General features: G+C 36.6%; 1 protein-coding gene across 6 annotated transcripts in view; it reads right to left on the reverse strand.

Annotated features, from left to right (window-relative positions):
- SLC39A8 (solute carrier family 39 member 8) overlaps positions 1-26,079 on the reverse strand; it is a 57,276-nt gene that overhangs the window by 18,433 nt on the left and 12,764 nt on the right. For 2 of the 6 annotated variants that reach the window (XM_048941348.1, XM_048941349.1), the window contains exons 4-7: positions 25,818-25,940; positions 24,389-24,556; positions 19,974-20,181; positions 19,225-19,409 (exon numbers count right to left, since the gene is read on the reverse strand). In XM_048941348.1, the coding sequence (XP_048797305.1) occupies positions 19,225-19,409; positions 19,974-20,181; positions 24,389-24,556; positions 25,818-25,940 (684 nt within the window). Of the gene's footprint in view, positions 1-12,544; positions 15,757-16,282; positions 17,082-18,299; positions 18,431-19,224; positions 19,410-19,973; positions 20,182-24,388; positions 24,557-25,817; positions 25,941-26,079 lie in introns of those variants that run through there. The other 4 variants (XM_048941351.1, XM_048941352.1, XM_048941353.1 and 1 more) reach the window with 4 other exon arrangements.

The following is a 26,079-nucleotide window of genomic DNA, read 5'->3' on the forward strand; positions in this document are numbered from 1 at the left end:
ATGTTTGAAGCATGAACCAGAAGATAATATTGCACTCACTGTTTTGTTAGGTGTTTTATGATAGATTATACTCATTAAACCTGTGATTACTGTTTGCATTTATTGTGTTCCAAGAAAGGATTACAAAACAATTACCAATCCCACAGACCTGCTAGAAGGCTTAATTGCAGATTAGCTGTATTCACATCACAAATTAAAACAGCAGCAAGTTACATTCTTTTGGCAAAATTAAGGTTTGCCCACACACACACTTTATTTTTTTTCTACTAGTTGCTCTGTCTTACTGTATTTTATTATGCACTCCAAGTATGCAAAAGCCTCTATATCTACACACTATGCTTCAGGGATCAGAAGAGAAGAAATAAATGTAGTTGTACAAGAATATTAAATTATTCACTGTAGTAATAGTCACTGGTAGTGGTGCCTCCACTTACTTGTGCAGTCTTGATCTTAAGCTAAACTTAAGATCAAAGTCCATCCTGGTAATTCTGCTAAATTTTCTAAGGGTTGCACAGAGTGAATTGGTTACATGGCATCCAATTAAATAAGTCAAAGTGTTTGTAATCATATTAAAAAATTGTAGGTTATGGCAGGCTGGAAGTCTGCAGAAAGGGATGAGAGTAGAAATTAAAAACAAAGCAACACACCGTTTCTGCAGCAGCTAACAAATTGCTTTTTACATCTCAGTAAAACTCAGTCATTGTCAGTTCTCTTCCTTCTGAAGGCTGGTGCTATTTATTCAGCACTTCAAAGGGATTGCACTTCATTTCAGTCTAAAGCTCTGATATCTCCTCCCACCTAACTGGAGTAAAACTGTTTCAGATTTTCAAGCTATCAAGTGGGGTTTTTTTTGTTTGTTTGTGGGTTTTTTTTGTTTGTTTGGTTTTGGTTTTGGTTTTTTTTTTGTCCCTAGTATAGAGATCTTTCTGAAACACTCATGACATGTGAAAAATGGAGACATGATCAGGCTAGCCAGGCAGGAACTCATGCGACTCATCTGAAAGGAGCTGTTCAGCAAAGCCATTGCAGCACTGCCATTTTTTCACATCAACCAGTCCAGGTCAAAAGGGGTGCTTCAAAGGAATCACACTAAGTCATTTCAAGAGAGCACATCTGCAACCCAAAATACAGTTCTCCAATAGAACCTCTGTGTATAAAGTAGGTATGTGACAGAGGAAATTGTTAGGACAGGTTAACATTGTACACACACATTTTCCAAGCAGCACATGCAGAAAGGCCATAGGAGACCAGACTGCAAGGACTTCTTGTTTGGAGGTTCTGTTCTGCCTGTAGCACAGGCAGAACAAATGCTGTCAGTGGAGATGCAAGGACTGCAAGTCAAGTTTGATGAGAGAGCCTGAATAATCAAGTGTTCACATGTCATAGATGACAATACATTTGCAGGTGCTGAGTGACATCTAACAGAAAGGAATTAAAAATAATGTTTATATCCAAACAGGGCACAGACATCCTGCTTGATTTTGGAGAAGACTTACTAGAAGTACTGAGTGCATCCATAACACAGATGACTACAGCGAAGAGGACTCTCTGCACCTTAGAATTCCCTCTAAGTTTTTCCATCATGGTCCATTGCAGTTAGCTTCTTCCAGTGTCTCAAAGGTCTGCCCTGGACTATGAGATCTTTTTCACCCACTTAAGAAAGCAGCTAGCCACTACTGATTGATTTATTTCCCCACTACTTAAAGCCATTCTAGTGTGCGATTATACAAGCCATAAATAAGCATGGGTTTTATGCAGCAAAAACCTAATTACAGCAGCACAGCTATGCTGTGACAGGAAGTGATGCAATTAACAACTACTAAGTATCTGACCAGTGATTGGTTTGGTTTTGCCTTCAAGTAACCTGAAATACTTTGCAGGTCCTGCAGTTAGTGTCCATCTCTTGCTGTTAGTTCTCTTCCTATAGAGGGGAAGATTGTTTCCAAACTTGAGGAGCAGTCAGTGTGCATGCATGCCAAACACCTGCAGTTAATCAAATGAAAAACTTTTTTTTGTCATCTCTACCCATTGTATCACTGGCAAATTCACTGCTCAAATCTTGCAAGGTAGTACAAATTGATTTTTAAAAAATTCTATTTTCAGTTATTTCCATAGGGTATTTTTCGACAGAAAAAGGAGGGTCTTTACAGAAACTCCTTATACCTGTGAAGATAAGGAATTTCTCTTTTAGTATGTGATTTCCTTTTGAGGTAAGGGAGACAGTCACAGTGGATGGAATTTACCAAGGGAAGAACATGAGCAGCCCTTATATTACAGCCCCATGGAGACAGCAGTCTGACAGGAATAAAGAATACTTGTTTAATCTACAAAATTCCTCATCTCAGTTTACAAACCACATGCTTGTGACTAAGAACTGGGGTGATGCAGTTGACAGAACAGTGTTAGTCATCTTCTTTTTCCAATACAGACAATATTTATAGGATGGACGCAGCAGAACTTCACAACAGCTTTGAGACTGAGGCAGATTGAAGACAACTAAGGAGCCCTCATCCCCTCAGTCTACATATTATGCACAGTTGTATAATAGTTGCATAATAATTACTTTCTGCAAAGTATCTCATACAGAAATCCAAAATAAGCAGACATTCCAGACACCAACACAAATTTTCAGTGGCAATTCTCCCATAAAATTTGCCGGCAGCATTAAGGGCAATGAAAACACAGGGGAAATTGCAAAAAGCAGCAGCTGATCTGTAATACAGACAAAGCATTATTCTTTGTTAGTAAGAAAGATGAGAAAATTGCAAAGAAGAAAGTTGTTCAAGACTAAGAAACAAGTTTATCCAGCTGCTTTATCAACCAGGCAAAATGAAAAAAAGACTTCAAGTTTGTAACATCTCCTTGTCTTTGACTTCTCCTGGAAACAACAACTAAGTGGCCAAAAGCAGAAGAAAAAAAAATTCCCCAGTATGCACTATATTACCTATATTACTGAGATAGGAAGTACTTGCGAACAGACAATTTTAACCTTATGCTTACCAAATGAATACCAAGACCACTGTTAATTAGTTTGCCAACTGTAGGCAAACTTCTTTTCCTTCTTGTTACTGGGTTAAAGGGAACACCTAACGCTGGACATGTCATTCAAAGATACACCTTGGTTTTTGAGAAGAGCATGCGGATGCTCCTATTTAGGAAGGGCTTTAAGACAGGTGTCAGATTGAAAAATTCCCTAAGATATTCCTATCATTCCTCTCAACTAAGATTAGTGCTCTATAGACTCCGTCCATCAAGCAACCATGCCACGGATAAGAACTTCATGAGCTCCAGCTGTCACCAAGAAGTTACAGTACAGAGTACCGTTACCTGACATAAGAATTAATTCCCATGGTGGAGGCATTTTGTAAATCTTAACCTCAAGTAAAAAGTACATTCGAATTTAAGAATAAACCATTAACTCCACTAAATCTTTTTATACAAACACTGAGGTCAAGCAGTACCCACAAAGATAGCAAACCAACAAATAGCAACAAAAATTTACCAAGGGGAGAAGTCAGCAGCTCAAGGGCACCAAAATGCAAAGTTACAGTACACCTGCCTTCTGCAAGAGATTGTCTGTTTTGGTTTTCTCTGCTCCCATTTATTTTGAAAAGGTACAGTACAGCTGAGGAAGCTTTTTTAATAGGGAGAAGAAAGGCAGTTGCAGTATTTTATTATGCTTAGGGACAAAATAGATCTAATATGGCTAAGCTAGATCATATCCTCAATTCATTCTATAGTAAAACACTGTTGCATCCAATTGCATGAAAAGAAGTGTTGTCACCTCTTCCACAAAACAAAACAAAACAAAAAAAAACAACAACAAAAAAAACAGCCTAAATATCTATCAGCATACCACATGCAAAACAACAGCCAAATCACTCTCTGCTTTGAGCCCCCAGTGTCTACTACACCAAGCCATGACTCCAACTAGCTGTTCCTAAAAATCACTTGGTGCAGACATTAAGAGCCTGAGCTCTCAGCTGGAAGCACTACAGTCTAACACTGTCTGCTCTATTTCAGTCCAGACTACATTTTCAGCCCCTATTAAAAATGTCCCACTGCAAAGATATTTGCTGGAATCTGAGCTTTCTGGTTTATCCCATAGCTCCTCCCCTACCCTCAACTTCTGTGAACCCAACACTGTGAAATTCAGCAAACATTTCTCCCACACCTGCATTTCCACTAGTATTTAGTACGTTAGCTCAGTACTCAGAAATTACTCTGATCTGCAGCCCACACAAAAACCAGACCAGGCTCTGTTGCCAAAGGCCTGGCTACCCTGTTGTCCCCGTCAGTCTGCAAAGGTCACAGCCATGCACAAAGACTAGGCCTTCAACTTTCTTTTACCTTGAAGAAGCATGACAAAAGTCTGGTCTATTCTATGAATAGGAATGTTCAAAGAAGCCAATAGAATATATAGCTGAAGAAGATACACCATATACATTCTTACAGGTACTATGGGAGTTACCTTAATCCCATCCTTCAGAGAAAGCCTGTGTATTTGTGGTGAATGTGGATTTTTAACATGACTGGATTTAGCTATATGGCCCTACTAGAAGCTATGTTATCAGGACTACTTCACCTGACCGTGATATGGATATGGATCTAGATGGACTGGACATCCTTCCAATTTTGCTCAGCCAGTTAGGATTCTTGTATTTGTCTATTCAGATGGAGACAGCTTCTATATTCTTTTTATCTTACTTGAAATAATTGAGAGCTTAAAAATTCAGTCTAAGCTAAGCATTTAATTTACATAACTAGATTGTTGCCACCTTGTCAACTCGGATCTTAGCATTTGGAACTAGGAAAGACAATGCTAGTTAGTTTGCCAGACTAATTAGTGTTAATAGCAGCAGTCACCCATACTAAATCCTACCCTTTTGGGAAGACGAGAGGATTGAGCTGGGACTTCTCAATGAACATCAAGTACTGACTTGCAGAACTGTGTCATATTTGTAGAAAGGAATATCCTGTCCAAGGGTAGTTCAGAAGAGCTGTAGAAAGGCAGATTTATAAACTTTGATAGAAATATCTTGATACACACTAATTGAAATACAGAAAGACAGGACCGTGACAGTACTCAGAATCCTTTATAGGAACTTTTCTGACTACCACCCACACATCTCCCTACTGGATTCCAGTATGTTACATATTTCTTTTGCCATTCCCAAGTTTATTCACAAAGTGATTAATATTTTATTTTATCCTGACAAACACCCCTGCAACCTGCCTGACAAGAAATAATACAGACATAGAGCAGTGTTATACTTTCAAGGTTTGAAAAAATTATCCTCACTTTGTGGATTTTTGAAGAATAAGCAGCAAATAGCAAAAGTCATGAATTGCCTTCCCAGACACTGGCCACAGCATTGTCAAGCATGGGGTCAAAATTGATCAAAGGCAAATAGACACTGATGTGCTTTCACTTCCATGGTGAGAAAAAGTGACAATTTAATCTCACCCAAGATGGCTATTCATTTTTGAAGTGCTTTAAAAACATTCACAGTTTGCAATTATCACTGCCCTGAACTGACAGACAAGATGGACCATTACTGCCATTTGGAAGAGGCAAGGGAAATGAAAGGAAAACTGAAGGAAAAAGTGAAGCATAACACAAAACCACAGCAACAACTAAGGAAAAAGGTTGACTTTTCAGATCCAACTCGAAAACCTCATTCTGCCTTTGTCTAAAAGCCCACATATCTGCAAATTACATCATAAACCACACAGATGCACCAGCATCATTTCAGGAGTAGCACATCCATATGTACTCATATCTCATTTAACTAGATACCGACAGTATTATTATCTGTCAGCCTCATTCTGGACACATGCTGTTGCAGACCCCAAGGACATCAGCATCTCTGTACTGTATTCTGCAATGCCTCCACTCAGGAATTACTACAAGCAGCATGTCACATGGTCTTACTCCTCCTTCACCACTTATTTTCTAGAGGAGAACGCAGACAACATTTAAATTTTAGCAATTCCAAATGCTATGTCTGATCCTCTGCAAAGCTTTCACTATACCACGTACGTATTCAGGAATTTTGCTTATACTACTTCTGACAGGAGATTTTTGCCTTACAGGTCAAAAAGCACAAAACAGAGGGCTCTCAACATCCCTTGCTACCCCCACCTTAAACAAAGTATCTTCCTTACTATTCATTTTCTTTTTCAATTAATTTTGAGTGATTTGTTTTCCCCATCCCACCTCCCTTAACAGAGAGCAGGGACAGAAGCTGGTTCCACACCTCCCCTTCCAACAAGATCCATACACATCCATTAAAATTAAGCAAAAATGATAACATTTATAAGGGACCCAACCATTTAAGGTGCCTGGCACCTTGAACATCCAAACCCTTTAGTGCCTTAGCTCACACTGAAAATCTCAACAGTTTAAAGAGTATCACCCCCATTACAAGAGCTTAATTATAAACAAACAAAAAAGCAACAACAACAAAAAAATAATCAACACATGAACCAAAACCAACAAATCAAAAGAACAACAATAAAACAAGTGAACACCACACATTTCCTTTTTTCTGCCCTTTGCTCTCTACCTCCTACAGTCTCCAAGAAACTCTTAAAAACTTATTCTCAGGTACACAGCATATTGTTGTATAGAGGTACAGCTGAAAATGTGACCTGGACAAATACTAATGAGCTAGAGCTACTTCTCCTTTCATCATTTTCTATAGTGCCCACAAGTTACACCCTACAGCCATTATATACCCACCATCTCTTCCTGCAATAAGTCAAAACAAAATTCTGTTACAGAACGAAAGATTTTGATACAGAATTCCTTTAGAAACACCATACTGCAGCTACCACCACAATGTACTTAGTACTCCTGGAGAAATCTGCCACTACAGTCCTTTTGCTCTTGGGATTTCCATAGTTCTCCGACTGACAGACACAGGACTTCAGAAACAATAGCATCACCCAATGCAATAGCAAGTGCAGGTTCAGAAAAGTAGGAAAACAGAACATGGTTTCATACTACCCACCATATTACATTGCTCCCCAGCTTCCCTAGCTCATCACTCACCCTTCCCAGTAACAACACCTCTCTTACCTGTTCCTCAGCTCAGCTATAGGCAATAAAACCAAAGAAGTTCAATCTTATGCCCGTAGTTTCCTAGTATGATGCACAATCCAGTCACTCCCTTTGTAGATCCAGGCATCTCATTTCTTCAAAAGCTTTTAATCGGCAAAGTTTATTTAGCCCCCTGAAAGTATGAGGGGCAGTACGATGCTGGTAATAAACAGCTGATCTCTTATAAACACCCCTAGGGTGATTCTTTAATCTATATCTTCATCAGTTACATACACTGAAAAAATTCTTAAAGCAGGCTTTAGCCTTGCCCTGCAAAAGACTCAGTCAGTCCTTTTAGCTGCCTGAATCCAGCTGGCAGAAGCTGTGAAGGTAATTTGGACAGCTAATAGCTTCATGCACACCACCTGGGCTGGGGCAACTGCTCACAGGTGTACATTCACAGTCCACACCAACATGTACTTCTTTCATCGAGGTATATTTTACGTTTTCTACAGCATATATGTTAATTACCTCACCCCACAGATGAATTGCTAACTCTATCAAGTCCATCTTTCCCACACTGTAGGAAATTTAATGTTACTTTCTTCCAGCTCTTTATAACATGCACTCCAAATCCATGTGGGCTTACAAAAAATCAGAGCGTAGGCATGACAGGCTGTAGTCACTTTCTACTTGCCCTTTTCCAGTTCAGATGGTGCTTTTTTCTTCTTCCAAGACATAAACCACTCAAAACATTACCCTGCTTTCTCAGTATACCTGCCCCCAAACCCTCCAGTTGGCACCTCTATAAGTACTTCCATCCTCCTAGCATGAACATTGCCAGCCTCAGGGCCTGGTTTCGCTTCATTAGTTTCTCACCAGTTGTTCCAGTTCTCAACAGGAATTGCAATTCCTCCTAAATTCCCTGCACAACAGGAGATGTATGTGCTGTGCCATTCCCTTCTCACATAGAAATTCTCTCTTCTTCCCTTCTTTGTACCTATTGCTGAGGATTCTACCTTGCACTCCAACCTAATCTGTTAGACCTGAGTGCTACATTATGTGGAGAATCTTGTTTACATAATGATTAGTGAGACTACAATGATTAGTTGAGCAGACCTCTCTTTTCTCTGCTATAAGTGAACAGGGCCCAGAGGTGCTATGTGCACCCATCCTTGATGACTTTCTTAAAGAAATTAATAGCTGTTATTTAAAGTAAGAAGTACAATATTTCTTAGTCTCCAAAAGGAAGTTACTATTCACAGTACATGGGGAAACATCTACCTGAGTCATCTTTGACTACATAAGCCACAGATCATAATGTGTCCACAATGCTAATTACAGCCATTAGCTGTAGAATTTACGTAAATAAAAGCAATTATAATCATTATCGTAACTGTGGTGAAATTTTATTGCTAACTGTGCCCTCCCTAATCATGATCACCCCAACTTTAAATTCTGGTACTGGCTAGTCTTTAAATTTCCTTCTCAGAGAGATTAAGAATTGGAAAGTCCATTTAGTGTAGTCTGAAGCATCACTCCTCACACCCTATCATCACCTATCAGGAACTCGAAAGAACTATCCTATCCTGACCTGTTAGTACAGAGTTACTAATCTTGTTTGATTTGTTGTTGAAGACACAAATAGAGTAGATATAGATGGGGGAAAAGAAGGACTGTAGTTCATGCAGTTTTCTTTCCATCATGTATTAAGTTTCTGACCAACATCAGGGTTTTCAAGTTTCTAATTAACTCAAATAGGTGTGCAGTTTCAAGACCCAAAAGGACAATGTTTCTGAAACAGAGCATATCCTCTGAACTCTCCAGGCTAGGAACTTGGCAAGTATTTCACATACACACAGGACAAGTAATTCCCAGTCAAATGTGTTTAGAGCTACATGTATTGCTCTATGAAACCTATGTTTTTGGCTAAGCCCCAAGACAAGTATGTCCTGGTGAGGAAGTTACAGTTCCAGGTACCCTAGTCACTTAAAGCTAGCAATTACAGATCCACATTTGCTGACAAGCTACTTTCCTTCCAGTAGAAATTAGAGTGAACACAAAAGATAAGAGGGTGAAGGATGGATGTTACTTCCTAGGTCTAATCCCAGTATGAGTCAAGGTGTATCCAGACACTCGCTGTTTTCAGCTAAGAAATGCTTGTAACTGGCACTGTTGAGATCTGCCTCATTGACACCTCTCTGTTGTCTTTTATTCTATGAGCATTCTCCTCAGTATGGCTATGTATGCTAGTAAGTAGGTCATTAACTTGTATGTTTCTCTGCTGAGTCTCACATTTGATGCATGACAACCTAAGACAGAATTCTGCAATCCAGGAAGCAATTAAAAAGACTTATGACTGAAGCCTTATAAGGTGTTGTAGTTTGTGCAGTGCTGGGGTGCCAAAAGTTATCACTTTTCAGATATGATACAAAATGTAGGTGTACATTTGATGTACATTTGATGTAGGTGTATAAGTGATGGCTTGCTGTGACCATCACTGGCATTTCGAAAGTTGGGAGGTTTACACTCAGTGAACAAGCAAAACTTCCTCGTGTCATCCTTTTCCACCGTTCTATAGAACTATTTCACATTATCTTGCAGGTACACATTCTACTCTGAGAGAAAATAAAAAGATGAATGTGCTAAGTTGAATTAAAGAGTGAAGATGTTGGTCTACAGGCAGCTGTTATCTCACAGATGTGTTAGATAACTGTTATGACAGAACAAGTGTTCAGTGCACTAACTCCAGTACTACAGACATTTAAGACTGCATAATCTATGCCTGATACTTACTGTGAAAATATATAATGCTATCATTTCATGAAGATAGCACCTTGTCACAAAGAGATACCATCTGTTCATGACTTTTATTAGGGTTGACTACCTTTCCATTATGCTTATCCTTTTTCCTGCATATACTATTAAAGAATATATACTGCTCTGTTTACCTGAGTTAGTACAGATCTCTCCACACCACTCTTCATTTTGTGGCACCTTTTGAACAAGTCAAACAAGTACTGCACACAGCACAAGACTGACAGTGAAACACTGATTTCTAAATCCACTAATCAATCTTGTGGTAGACATCTGCAAAGACACATATTTTCAAGCACAGAGTATGGTATATTAATATTCTGAAATCAGACTCTGTTCCTTGCATATCTAAAGTTCCCCTGAAGTACAGAAGCAGTTTAAGTACTTCAAGGCAAGTTGAACATTCAACAAGGCACTGTATTGTTACCAATGGCAGTAACTCCTTTCATCTGCCAAGACAAGGGACCATAGATTTAGCTAAGATTGGAAGAGCAATTAAAATGCAAAAAGGGAGAAGTAACTTGTGTGGACTGATCTTTTTCAAAAGCAAAAAAGGGACAGGTAACATAATGCATTTCACCTAATCACTTACCAATTTAGCAGAACTTGTAGCTTTGATTTCACTAATATACCAGCGAGGTGAGAAACTGCAAAATCTCTAGTGAGTGGAGGAGAATTTCTTTGTTGGCAGAGAGAACCATGTTCTTTTAAATACAAGATCATTAATCAAGATAAAATCATTTTTTGCACTCAAGGTTGTGTTTGCAACAGGAAATTTCAAGCAAATCACACCATAACATACTCCTAATTAACACTGAACTACTGCAAATCACTACCAACATTTTCACAACCAAAAGGGGATCTGCATTATCTTACTAATAACTTATTAAAATGGTCAAGATCTTCCTGTAGACTGTAAGAGAACCTAGAAAGTTCAAGAGACAGTACAAATTCTGTGATGACCTTTTCTGGATGCAGTTACTTTTAGCGTATGAAAACCCAAGAAACAATTGCAACATCTCAGCATCACGCACAGGTGTGTGTTATCACATCTACAAAAGGGACACTCTTAGATGGTTCGCGTTACAATTCTCAGCTTAGTGAAATCCATTGCCAGGACAAAAATATACAAACCATAGGTACAGCAGTTAATTTTTTGACTTACAGAAACAACCTGGAAATGACTGAATGTTCTCTAGACCGTATTTTGTCGTTGTATTTACTGGGAGACAAAAAAATGTTAGGTTTCACTGATGAATTGGAAGAGTGGATTTTAGTGCAGCTTCTCAATCTTTTAGGTCAAAGACATCAAAACTATTTAGTATTTTCTTACTAAATACATATTGGCTCATCTCAGCTCATTTCACATTTCTTTTAATCAGACTGGTTTTATCATACTTCAGCAGAAGGGAGATGCCATTATGCACTTTTTCTTCTCAAGAACCAGTTTATTCTGAAAAGATTGCTGCTCTTTCTCCAAATTTCTAGGGCTAGCTGGATAAAACCAATATTCTTGTCCACAATTGTCTATACCACTACTGTTCAAAATAATTAAATATCTGGAATAATAATGAAATGATTTTACTGAAAAAGATTACTAGCTATTATTTTCTTTATATTAATTCAGCATTGCCAAGACCAACTCCACAAAACAGAACGTTGCTAATTTCAGCAGTTTTGTAGGTCCAACTATAAATTCTCAGCAAATAGAATCATGATGGAATCCTCAGCACTTGCTTAGATGATAAAACAGTAATTTGGAATAGGATAAACGTAGTTACCATTAGGAGATAGCGGCTGTCAATAGTGAGGGAAATCCAAGACAAAACAGGCTGTATTGAGATGATCAGATTTTGGAGTTTCTAAGCATTATGGTTTTTATCTCAGGCAAGAGTCATTCATAGGTGGCTTTTTTGTTTGTTTGTTTTCTGTTTTTTTTTTGTTTTTTTTTCACCCACCAACACAAGGCATGGATTTTGCTGCTGGAGAATAGCAGCCATTTCTCCTCTAAACTGAACCAAACTGATACATGTATCACTCCCAGCATCATTAACAACAACTGTATACTCAATAAACCTACAGAAGGCAATGGATGGACAGATTGTAACCAATATATATTTTTAAACAGGTAAATAAAGAAGCAAGGAAAATTACCAATGATACTGGCTTTTGGGGCACCCTTAAGCTTTCCAGCTTCTTCAGGATAGCTATTCATGATTTTGACTTACTTTCCCCAGCTGTAACATATGTTACAATGACAACTTTTTCCTGTAATACAAACCAAGATAGGGCAAAATCTCTAGGAATTGAAAATGAGCAGCTATCTATACAGGTGGTCAAAATAAGGAAAACAGTATTCTAGCATTGGACTAGAATTAAATGATTTTTCTTACAAACCAATTATAATTTGCACTTTCCCTGAATGTTCTGTATAGATGATTATTTCTTGGAACATCTTTACAAAGAACATTGTTCCTGCTGTGGTTTTAGGTACATTCTCTTCCAAAGTTTACTGAACCACCAGTATCCTTAATTTCTAGAGGAAGAGCAAACAGGAGAATTGGAATACTGAGCAGTATGAAGCCTGCTATGTCATTATTACAGATCCTGCTACTTTCCTGTCTCAATACTATTTTTTTCATCAGAAGAAAAAAAACAGAAAAAGAAGGAGAAGACTGAAAAAGTTACAACAGCACTGAGTGCTGTACTCAGGTCCCTCTACAGGTATTGTAAGTTGCCTGTACTCTACTTTTTTTTTTATTTATTCAATGTTCTATCTCAACAAATGTAACAATCCTTACTTGCAGTTGTTTGTTCTTAAGAGTCAGGAACTCTTATCTTTCTAAAAGAAGTCACTTTGGGCCCTGTGACTCTTTCACAATGCTATCACTGAGATCAACAGTTAACAGCTACATTATAGAGAACCACATTACCTCCTCAATTCACACGCTATCCATAAATTCAAGCCATATCTTGCCTGTACTTCATGTCCTATGTCACTCAATATGTCCTATTTTTACCCCAAATATTAAATGCTGTTGCACTTTTCTATACTATCTTCAAAACTATCAAGAAAAAGACAATATATTAGATATGAAAGAAATATACTGGATATTAAAACGTAAAAAGACATTGTAACCTTGTCCTTGACAGATGTATTGCACCAATCACTAGAAGATATGGCTGTCTACTTTTCTTTTTACTGACTTATCATACCACTACATTTTGAGTTGAACTGCCAAATAGGAAAAGGAGAGTTCTAAAATCTTAGAGAAATAACTTGTGCATCAAGTATTGTAAGAGCTTATAAGTAAGCTACAGAGTTCCTGGAAACATTCTGATACTGAATAGAATAAAAGTAAAAGCCTAAAATAAGAGTTACATGCCTATGCATATCTGAAATAGTTTGCTGGTATCTGCTGATGCAGATAGATCAATCATTAGAAGAGTCAGTGCCCTTTAGTCTTGCGTAGTTCTGAACAATTTTGACCTCTCTGAAAATGAATCACAGCATCTTGCACCTATCACTTAGTCTGAAATCTCAAACACCTGAAGTGCAACATTCTTAGGGGATTAGTCAGTACAGCTGAGTAATTCCCACAGCTGTAGAGGGGAGAGTGGAAGCATCTCTCTTGTTTCAAGTTATTGTTCTTTAGATAAAGACTTTATCTAAGCAACTTTCACTTGACTTCTTGTGGGTTTTTGTGGTTCTCTTTTTCTTTAAGGGATCTGAAAGACTTCTCAAAAGATTTCTTCCTTAGCATTAGTGTCCAGAGTTAAAGGAAAAATATTCTCAATTCATATATTCTAAATTTAGCAATGGGCTACACTTTCATGAGAGTTAAACTTGGCTCAACACTCTGTCAGTGTAAGTGGTTTAATTTGAATTACGCGGAATAGGAAAAAGTCAGCTACATCTTCTCTCCCAAGATGTAGCATTCTTCAAATTCAAATACAGAAAACTCTAAAATAAAATGCAAACCAGCAAGCAAATATGTAAACCTGTTCACCTAGCTACAGGTAAATCAGTGGTTTATTCAAGAAGAGATTTTAAAAGGACATTCCCAAAAGAAAATACAGAAATTATCACACAATTATCACACGCATCAATTAGGAAAGATGTTTATGTTGCTATCATTAATATAATTGAATGTTTTTATGTATATTCAAGTCATCTGTAAACTACACAGATCTGATTTTACAGATCTTGTAACTAAGATAACACAAAGCTTCAGGCAAACTGCAAAATTTCCAGAGTAGTTCCAGATCACTCTTAGATTAGAGCTGATATTTAATTTAGCTTAAAATTTCATACCATATTTTCAGTTTAAAAAATGCTCTAAATCTTTATTCACTAAAGATCTCATTGAAGTGTCAAAAGCAATAACACTGAACTTTAAGTACTGATTTAATTTTTCAATTCATTTTTCCTTAAACCAGACAGTTATCACGTATCACATTTTTGACAGGTTGCCCCACATACAAATTCACTTTTCTGTATGTTCCTTCTTCAAGCAACCACAATCTCTCCAAGGTTTATCTTTCATTCACATTATTGTTCTTTATATACTTTTTGCTCCAAAAACCACTGTTATTCTCTCTTTAGATTCTGCTATAGGTATGTTTTTCCCCCACCTACTTTAATGCAATTTAATGAAGTTAGTCTTGGGTCATAAACCACACCGTGAAAAAGAGAAAACTTTATGTCAGTGAGCTACGTAGTGCTAACACAGATTATTTTCTCAAGTGTGCGTTAGTCAGATAATTTGACTGATGGTGACAACAAATACCAAAGCATATGAGAGCCTTCTGAAGTTACGTAATATATGGAATTTGCACCATGGTTGAAAAGGACAAAGGGATGACAAAAGATGAGCAGTGTTACTGATAATATTAATGTGAAAAAGAATATGAAATACCTTTCTCAACTGATTTTCAAACTTTTAGGGAGTAACTTACTGCAGTCTTATCTGCAACAAAACAGCCATTTTTGCTCATGTTTCTTCCTCATTTTGTGTATCAGCAAAACCTAGCAAATTGCTGGCAGGCCTGGAATTGGAATAGATTCATTTTTTATGTACTGGATAAACATAATGCCAAGGTTCATACAGACAGATCTCAGAGAAATCAAAAAGCTTTCTTACCTATGAAATATTCCACAAGCAGAAAAGGCAATTTCATTTGTGACTAAAGCACTAGACTGAATATTAGGGTTTAATCATCTCAATTCTTCTCTGTGCTCTAAACATAGGTTATTTCAATGATATATTTGTCTCAATTCTTTCTCCTTAGTGAGATGATAAAAATCAAATCTCCTTTGCAAACTTTTGGATGTAAGGGTGAAAAGTAAAATGCCACTATATTATTTTAATAATCAGATGAAATAGGAATAGTCAATTTTTAAACGTCAATGAACATTCAAAGTTATAATAAAACATTCTTGAGACACATTTGCAAGCAACTTATATACAAGGAATCAACAAGCATTAGAGGAGAGTATGCAGCAGGTTGACTCTTCTTCAAAGAAACTTAGGGAGCATAAAGTGACTCATAAACATGTGTTCAATACAGCAAAAATCACAAACTACTACAATTACACTTTAAACTCGATAGCAAATTTTAAACTAAGTATCATTTACTATTCCTGCATTGTTTGCCTGTATAAAATGGTTGGGTTTTGTTGGTGGTGGGTTCTGTTCATTTATTTTTAATCAACCAAGGACCTAGAAAAGTCATTTTTCTAATATAAATACAGATAAGATTCAAATAAAACATTAAATCACTTACTTCACAGAAAATGTATTTTATAGTGAATGAAAAATAAAGGATTTGTCCCTTCCTACTGGAACCAAAGAAGCAAGAAGCTGTATTTTCCTCAAAGCTGTAAAACTTGCCTAAAAATCAATGTAAAGGAAGATAATTAAGTACATGATAGTAATACTTCCTTCAAAACTTAGCCATGACTGAAATGGCAGATATTTGTATGAATTTCTTTGCACACATTTTACAACATCACTGTAGCTAAACTGTTTATTTCAGAAGAACTCATACATACAAACATAATTTTAGAAAGTTCACATGCAACAAACTTTAATAAATGTTTGTATATTTTAGTAACACAACCTTCACAAAACTGCACACAAGAAAACTATTCAAATTACAAAAGAACACCCTGGAATGTTGATTTTAACAAGTTTTTTTTTCTAAGTTCTACTTTGTACAACTAACAATATGTCCTTTCAAAATTTTAACTGAAAATACAATTTTTTTTAAAAGGAATATCTATGGAAATTAAAAATAAAACAAGGCTATTTTCACAAAATACAAAATGCTTGACTTACTTTTTTTAAATACTCAATGTTTCTAAAATGTTGTGGAGTTGATAAATTGTCATAAATTTAACACACACTCCCTCCAATTAAAAAAAAAAAAAAAAAGTGGTTCTGAAAATAAATCAACAATTCCCTAGTGCACACATAAAGAGAAAAGATCAAAAGCAGTAACTGGTATCTTTCCTTCCAGTGTTAATTAGTAATTACAAATCTTAGCTTCATTAGTATCTACTTTGAAATAGTTTTTTTTTTGTTTGTTTTAGTTTTGTTTTGGCAGTGGAAGGGGATCTTACATAGACAAATCCTGCAGCAGAACTCATGAAATTAAGCAGTTTTGAAACTGCTTGTTTTCATCACAGTTGCAAAAAGATGGGAATGCATTATTTTCTTCCTTGAAGAGCTCAGCTTTCATTTGGTCTCAGTTGCATACACTGCATAATTCTACTGGCCAAGTAACCTCCTTTTTCTCTGTAACAACTCAAGTATGTCTGATAATTTTAGGTAGAAACACAAGTACTAGAATCAGTTCCTTAGCAGAGTACAGAAGTTGACAGCTCCTACTATTTGGATCAATGGCAAGTCCTATAAAAGGATTTCCTGCATTTGGAAAGGGGGGAATGGAATCTGTCAATGTTTCAAAACCAAGAAGAGTAAACAAATGTCCCTATATGGATTTCAAATGTCTTCCATTCATAATTTACTTGACGTCTTCAACACCAATTCCATTTTCACTTGCATTATCACAGCTGAATATTTCCTTCATACAAGGTAATCAACAGTATAGCAGCAAACCCCGTTAGTAAACCAGCATTCTGTATAAGGAAGAATGTGAGATCCATCTTTCTTCCTGTCACTTTCTCTCTCAGCATATCATTCATCTCTGGGAACTGAAAAAGCGGATAATTTTAGGTAAGTATTGCCATCTTGTGGTAGCATGTGTAACTCAAGGCCATTTCAGAACTGGAACACATTGCTGTTTTGGATTGAGCACTAGAACAAATAGAGGGTGAAGGCAGTCAGAGAATAAGCCACTCTAGTTACGCTAAAAACTGCTTCATCAAGGATGGAAAACTGAAATGGAGTTTTGGTTTTCTTCTGCTGTGGTCTTGCCTAGTTGGCTCTCATGCAAATTTCCTATTTTTTATTTGGGTCCAATTACTGTTCCATGTATTGCTAGGAGCAGCTGCCCTTGTACTGTTAAGTGTTGTGTTTCTTCCTTCACAAAAATGGACAGAAGTCTTGGTTCAGGAAATAAAGATTAGGATCCTTCTACTTTATCTATAAGCAAATAAGTGAAGCTGAAAACATGGACAGCCTCTCAGAAATGAGAAACCCATTACAAGTAGAAGGTCGGATGGGCTAAGAAGACAGTGATAAAGCAAAGAAGAAAGAAGAAGAATGATGCAGAACTGGTGGTAACATATAAAATGTTACCTTACAGTGTAATGAAGGAATTATTTTTTTCATAACATGCATCACAATGGTATAATGATAGTAAAGGGTGGCTGCTAACAGAATAAAAGATATTTCCTGAGAGCAAATGGAGGTGATGGCAGATGAGCACTGGTGATAAAGGTTTGCAACTATAGCAGGGGGGCAATTCAGGTTACCTGTTTGTTGCAAATAAGGTCAATTGTGTTTTTGACTACTCAACGCTTGTCAAAGTTTAAAATCTCTTCCTGCTGTGCTGATAGTACAGCTAGAATGCAAAACGACTCTGAAGTTTAGTTTCAGAAGCCTTCTGTTGGGATGACTCAGATGTCTTATCTTTCCTTCATCTCATAAGGCAAAAAGAACTATTGAAGGCACAGTGCAATTCTTGAAGAACAGATTAAGGTAAGCGGGAAGTGGCTAAACCTTCCCACAATCAATCAAGAGCTCTGTGTTGTGCTCCTCTTGCACAAGAGGCAAGAAACCAGATTAGCTTCATGCCATACAGCAAGGCTCATTTGTACTCACACACCTCAGTGAACACATTGTCACACACCCTCAGCTTCATCATGTGATGATTTTACTAACATGGAAGGTAGATTGTGCCTCTGTTCAACATGGAAAAGAACAGGAAAAAGAAAAGAAAGTAGATAAGACATTTTTGTTAATCCTACCTGCTTCTACAAGCAGAACAGAAGTGTGTGAAAATCGTAACAGAAAGTGGAAAGCCAGATCCTGTGCAAAGCACCCTAATTCAGACTTGTCAGAGGGGAGAAAAGTCAGACAGGTGATACAATCCATAAACCTAGAAAATGAAAGAGAAGTAGGAAAGAAGATGTTGGAGGAGAAGATAAAGAAAGAAAGCATGCAGAGCAATACATATAAAGAAAAGAATGTTACCTACTTCAACAGATTTAATAATAATAATTTTAAATTGAGCCACACTATATTTATGCCATGAGTTCTGAATATCATATTTGAGTACAATACGATTCATGATAGCTGAGTGAAGCTAAATAAAAAGCATTAGTAGTTAAGGTACTGCAAATTTAATAAAGGAACTATTTATATTGTTTATTTAACTCCAAGAAATACTTATAAAACCCTCTGTTATTAACTCAACTCTAAACAAAATATTTAGTTTAATTTTGTTAACCTATTTTTTTCCTTTTCTTTTAGAAGATGTCTTCCAAAGAGGCAAGTGATTAATTTAATAATCGAAACTCTTTAAAATGCTGAATATATATATATATATATATATGTATATATACATATATATATATACACTTTTTTTTTTTTCATTCTTTTACAAAAACTACCCAAGCTCATGAAAAGCTTTCCCTTATTTAAAATTCCTTTTCAGTAACAGTTTGGCCAGCGCTAGTTGTGAAATCAAAGACTTTCGTATTTAATGAATAAGCATAATTATTTGTGCACCTCCATTAAGGTCATAATTGATTATTTAACATCTAATAACAAGAAGTAGATGATTCTGGCATGAAAGAGACAGAATACTAATTTCCTTCAGAGAGATTGCTTTTGAAGTCTTTGTTTTCTTGAAGAAAATTAAATAACTGAAAAAATGAAATTCTTTCTTACCATATCTGCCAGAGAGATGTACAGGAACATTCCACCAGCTACAGCAAAAATGATGGTAGGAGCAAAGTTGTTGCCTACTAATATCCCAAGAGCCATCCCAATGTAACAGGAACACGCAGACAGAAAGTTGAAAAACAGAGCCTGTCGAATGCTCATTCCGGCATTAAGCAAGATGACAAAATCCCCTACAAGAGAAAGAAGAAATGAAAAAAAGAGAAAACCATCTTCAGCAAACGAAACTGTTTTCTGATTTCAAAGAAATAAAGAAAAAAACATTTGTATACAACTTATAATCCACTGCTGTTTTTCTTTCATTCAATTTTCTTCAATACTAAGATAACCAAAACAGTCTAAAGCAATTAGATGATGCAGAACTTAGCTAAGATTCTGAGAATATGGGACTAGCCATAAAGAAAAAAGAAGAAAAAGAAACATGCACAGGATGGCATGTGTGAACAGTATTCCTCTCTGCAGCAGGTGGCTTGGAACTAGATGACCTTTGGGGTCCCTTCCAACTCCAGCCTTTCTGTGATTCATCGTTCTAATATTCATTCCCAGCTTCCATCTAGCTGCATTCAAGAACTTCCTACAATAGATATGTATTTTGGTACTTGGGAAGATACTTTGATAAGCATATTTTCCATTAAACTGTCTAAATTTCTGTTCAATCTATGCCAAGTTTTGGCAAGCGTAACTTTTCCACGCTGGTGGTTACCACAGAAATCAGTATGTTGAATGAAGTTTCTTACCCAGTTCATGAGGAAACTCTTCACACAAGATGGCTATGGAGGTACTAAGTCCTTGAAACAGAGACAAAGTGAAGGAAGCACCGATTGCCAAACCATCTAAGAAATTATGTACGGCATCACTCAGTGTTACCATCCAAGCAATGGTTCCAATCTTTGACAGCGGGCGCCCACCAAGACATTTACACAAACTGCCCTGGATTGCTTCTTCCTGGAAAATCAGCACAATAAACTAATTACATAAAACAGTGAAAAAAGAAGCCAGTGAGACACACTTCTGGCTTTAAATGAATGCTGAGCATAAAATAAAGCACTAGTATATAAGGATGCCAGAATACTTGGTCTAAGAAGAAGGCAGCATAGGTAACAGCAGCAAACATTTTCTGTTTCAACAGTTTAGTGAAAGGCCTGATCACCCAACTCCACAGCTTTATCTGAATACCCTCGTCTGAGACAGAAAAAAATCCAGATCACAGTGTCTGAATGCGTCTCTGGAAACTGTGCTCAAAATAAGAGATTGCCAAGGATTGATAAAGATCTTCACAGCTTCCTCAGCCACCTCTATTAAGTGCATATAACAGGAAGGATCTGACGACTGCGATTGAGAGTATCTGTATTTCCTACCTAAAACAGACCTGGACCAACCACATGCTGCTGCCAGCATATCATGTTCTTAGAGACAGATGCATCCATCACCAGTCAGTATCAGCCAGCTAGCTAAGCGGGAATCTTGACACGTATCCAGATAGCCTGCTAATTTTATTTCTAATTTTGATTGATGATAGTCAAGTCCAGCTATCAAAATCAGTTCTTACAAGTTCATGCTTAATAAGAACATCAGTGCCTACTTCTGATTGTGCAAGTTGAAGTCTCATAACATGAAAACAACTGGCTGACATAAAACCGCAATGCATATACACCCCAGGGCTCTCAATCATTCCTCCCAGAAGTGGAAGCAATTTATATATCTGACATCACAAAGTAATGAAACACTTGATGAAGATAAAGGAAATGCCATTTCAGTTGGGAGCACAAATAAATAATCTTTGCTAAAAAAAAATTCTAATGATCCATTTCAATAAACTTCTGTACACACATATATTACAGTTACATTATATTTGCAAACATAGTATTCAGGGGAAAAAAAAAAGACTTGCAAATATGGAAATTGTTTTGTCTTTGTCAAATCAAATAATAATGCTACCACACAACTGAAGTTTGAACTTAATGGAAATATAACAATTAATGAATGCTTTCAATATCTTTAATGACAGAGCAATGAGGTCTGTCTCATACTTTGCCCACTCTGTTCTTATGCATCCTTCTATGTAGCAGCTGCCTTGGGACAGGGTGAAAGTTCAGATCAGGATTTCCAAGTTACATGTGTATTGCACTACTTGGAATTCATAGCTAATAAAGCCTCGGTTAAGAAATGGAACAAATGCCATAAAGCACAGTTATAACTTCAATTCGGTGCATAACAAGTCCCAGATTTATATTTTATGATTTGAAATGAAAAATGGCTTAAAAAAAACATGGAGCTTCCCTGCAAATTGAAACACAGTAGAAACGATGCGTATGTCTACATTTCTCTTTGGGCTGTAGAGGCATAACAAGCTTAGCCAAGAATTACATAAAGAACTCATTTTCTTCTGCCAGTTGCACAGGTGAGAATTCCAATTAAACTCCAAGTCCTTGCATACATATTTATGACAAATATAAAAATCTGATCTCAAGGACTTTTCTGTTAAAATAAATACTTTGTGAATATACACAGTGAACTTTTTATGCCTCTATGAAGAAAATGAACATTGGGTAAGAAGATGATGTTAAGAGTTAGCTGTAGAACTCATGAAGAACTGAAATGACTTCAGACATGAGCTGATATTTGGGTTATCTATGGAGTTTCTTTTACTTTTTTTTTACAGTAACTGCAATTAAATTAGGATAGAAGCCTTGATTTAATTCTAAAACTACTTTTTTGCTCCAATCTTTTAAACTTTAGAGACAACGGTAGCTTAAAAACCATGACTCAGATTTGGAGGGACTTCTGTTATATGCATATGTGTCTGTCTGCCATTTACTGTGTAGCTCTGAAGTACAACTCTTGCCTGTAATCTATTTCAGATAACGACAGGATTTCTTTTGTAAATCATATAAAGTACAAGGACATTGCTCATCTGGGTTTACATTCTGAACTTTACTAGATTATATGTCCAATAGAAATAGACAAATGACTAATACATATTCTAAATGCTCAAGGCAGACTACTGATAAATTTACCATACAAATATGAGGGCATTAAAGGCAAAAATTAACAGTGTCTGTCTCTGCAGTAATGTTCCCTCTTTGTCATGGTAGCTCAGAAGATGCCACAGAAGAGATGCCAGCTAAGGAGCTCAGGAACACCCAACAGATCTATCAGGTCTGACTTTTATTAATTATTAGCACAGTTCTGTATTGTTTGGATTACCACAATTTATGGTAAACCAAAGCTGACTTTGATATTTTTTGCCTTTTTTTTTTTTTTTTTTTAAACTTTCGAAGCAATGGTCTCTTCTTTGTTTCTAAACTTAAGAAACAATATAAAGACTCTCTTATTTTATCTTATGTTAACTCAACAGGTTACCATTGCTATTTCTAAAGAATCTGTGACTCCCTCAGACATAAGTCAGAATCTCAATTTGTTAAAATCTTGTACAACAAGAGTAATATTCTGCACGTTAGCAGAAGATCCAATAGCAGTTAGGACAGAGCAATACCTCTCTGCTTAAAATATCTTCCATAGATATCCCTTAGCATCCTCTGGGACTGCCAGCAGGATCAAGAAACCCTGAAACTGCCCAGAGGACATAAATAAAAGTCACCATAAAGTTTTATTATACACGTCTAATGTTACATGCTTGGGACTACAGGCATTTTCAGCAACCAGTCTCTGAAGCAAGTTAAGAAAAGTTACTGTTGTAAAAGTTACCATATATTGTGTTTGCCCCCTTTCTTGAGCTTTGGATTAAGTGGACAGTCAAATTCTATTATGAATTGTCAACGGTTTACGGGCTGGTTTGGCCCGGTTCCGTGACGAGCGGGGCAGAGGGATCCACAGATCCGCGCCTCCGGAAAAAAAGGAAACAGGGGACCCCAAAATAATTAAATCAGTGGCACCGATCTGAGGAGAAACAAACTAATTTACTAAGTATATTATCAGAATGCAAGATAACACACTATAATACAATATAATCAGAATTGAAGCTAATAAATCAAATATAATGAGAGAGAGAATGTCCGTAAGGTGGATAGGCCTCACCACAACGCTGAGGTGAGATGCGCAGTCCAGTTGAGCAGCAGGGAGACAGGAGCAGCGCCCACAATGAAGGGCAGGCGAGAAAGAGAAATCAGGCGACCTTGCCAGGAGTTAAACCTCCTCTCCCTGACCACAAGGTCCCCTGGGGAATGTAGTTATTCTTATATTCAGGGCAGGTACCCAGGACTTGATCACTGACAGTCCCAGTGCCCCACATGATGTTATGATGTGGAATACCGAAAGCCATATGAATATAATTTATATATCCCAAGTGGATCCCTACGTATCAAAAGCATGTAAAATTTGATGCTGACCTATCCTACTGCACTACCTTGTGAAGAGCACAGGCAGTAAACCAGAAATCTGTACTGTGAAAAATCTGTCTCAGCCATCTTACTGTTGTTGCTATAATTTTCCATTTTGTTTTTGTTCGTTTGCTGCTTTTTTAAATAAGGGGCAGTACTGCTCCTCTGTGCACAAGGAAAAGAATAATGAAGTTCACCAACATTTCCTTCCTGCTATCATTTTCTTCTCAGACAGAAGGAGGTTATATTTGTAGTATAGAAACAAACACAGAAGTATAGAACAACAAATCTGAAAAAAAATAATATTTAAATCAGGAGGAACAGCTACTGTCTCAACCTACGATACTTCTGTAATCCCTACAGTACCTAAGTATATTGGATTCAGCACAACCAGCACGACAGTTATTGTACCAGTTTTCCTCATAAATCATTGATTCAGAGAAACCAAGTTCTCAAACTTAACGTTATATGCTGTCAGAAAGATAATATGGGTCATGTAGCAATAAAACACACTTTAAACAAATCAGTAACAACAAAACCAAAATCAACAGAATTAACTGATTAAACATTTATCTCTGTCCTATCTGCCCTCACACTGATATCTACTACCTTTTTGAGTTGGTTACTAATTGAATGCATTGTTCAGCTTTCCTAAGTTTGCCCCCAGAAAACCCATGCGTTTTTATAGGGCTCAAGCAAGCTATAATCTAAAAATGTAGAAAAACTTCACATAAGTAATAAAAGTTCATACTCTCTCTCTTCCTCATATATGCTTATATAATAGGTAGGAATAAAACAGATAATTTTCATACCTGTGCTGAGACAACACTAATGCTGTCAAAACCAAAATTTCCATTGCTCTCTACGATGGCTGAATTTGCGTAACAAGTCACTCCATTGCTGGATGATGGTGGTTTGGAGGGACTAGTCTTATCCTTAGATTGATTCTGTTCACCATTTTCTAAGTCATTATGGCCAGGCTGGATGACAAATAAATAAATAGGTAGCTTATTAAATAAAAAGTGAAATAACAAAGAAATATAGACCTTAAAAGAAAATGCACTGGGCATTTCATATTCGCGTTACTTTGCTTTCAAATACCAAGTAAATGTTTAAATGAGCAGCAATAAATCGTTTAATATTTAAAATTTCAGATGAACTCCAAATTTATTTAGGTTCCCAATACATTTCTTACTTTCAGCTAGCCAGAAAACTCCTCAAATACCTGTGAATTTTTTTCATTGTTATACCTTTATGTAGAGCCTTTCAAAACCAAATGCCTTCACCATTAGTATCAACATTTGCTAGTTATTCACAGCTGCTTACCAAGTAGAGCTGTTACCAAAAATAAAGTGCAAATTATTTTTTCCCATTTTTCATATAGCCATTGCAAACAAGGTGCAACTGGGTCCCTGTTATTTTCAAAGCATGATTAGTTTGAGAGCAAAGACCCAGACCAATGTAAGAGTAGCTACAGAAGACAGTTTTCTTGGCAAGACATGATTAGAGAGTCCAAAAAGTTTGAGAAGCCTTTCTCTGATACAAATTCAGTCTCATCCATGTGTGCACACAAAAATAAAGTACTCTGACATATATAAATAAATATAATAAAATAATAAATAAATAATAAAATAAATATAATAAAAAAATAATATAAATAAAGTACTCTGACACATGGGTAGAAAGCAGATGTTGTGTAGTACTTAGATAACTGCAGTGCCACTAAAGCAGGTTTGTGTACCAGAGCACAGGGTTACACAGAGCTAGTCACTGCAGGTGAGATTCACAAACTGTCAGCACAAACAAATTGAACTTTACAGGTCAATAAGAAGATATATATGTTACAGTAATTTGTCCTGCCCAGACAGGAGCTCCAGAGGGATACTCCACTCTCTTCAACTTTTACATATTTCCACTTTTTTTCTTCTGATGTTTAGCTAGCATACTGCAGCTTTGGCCTTTGAAGGCAGCTAGAGCATATACCAGTGACATCAGACCACACACACACACACATACACACACACCTGGATTCTATTTCCAGCTCTGCTTGTAACTTCCTCAAAAAAGTGAGATTGCCTTACATCTCCATATGGATTTAAAACAGATGCATCAGAACACTCAGTAATGCTGAAATCCTCAGGAAAAAAAAAAAAAAATCCCACATCTTATCAAGCTATCGAGAAGCTCATAAAAAATAACATTTACTTTAAGGTAAAGCTTGCACAGTTAGCCTTTTGTTACCTGATTATAGATTTTTAGTATCACTTTAAGAATCCTTTCCACAAAGAAGAGAATATAGAATCCTCCAAATACAGCAACTGCTTTCTCAATGTAGTTATCTACATGGGAATCAAATCCAAATGCCTAACAGAAGATAAAAGCAATGCAAATTAGACTGGAATCTTAGTACATTTCCATAACAATTTCCCCCCACAATACACAAATACTCTACAAAAATACAGACAGTCTTTCTACCAGCCACAAGTTTCAATGAGGCAGAAAT

Source organism: Lagopus muta, chromosome 4 (genome assembly GCF_023343835.1).
Source record: "Lagopus muta isolate bLagMut1 chromosome 4, bLagMut1 primary, whole genome shotgun sequence".
NCBI classification, from domain to species: Eukaryota; Metazoa; Chordata; class Aves; order Galliformes; family Phasianidae; genus Lagopus; species Lagopus muta.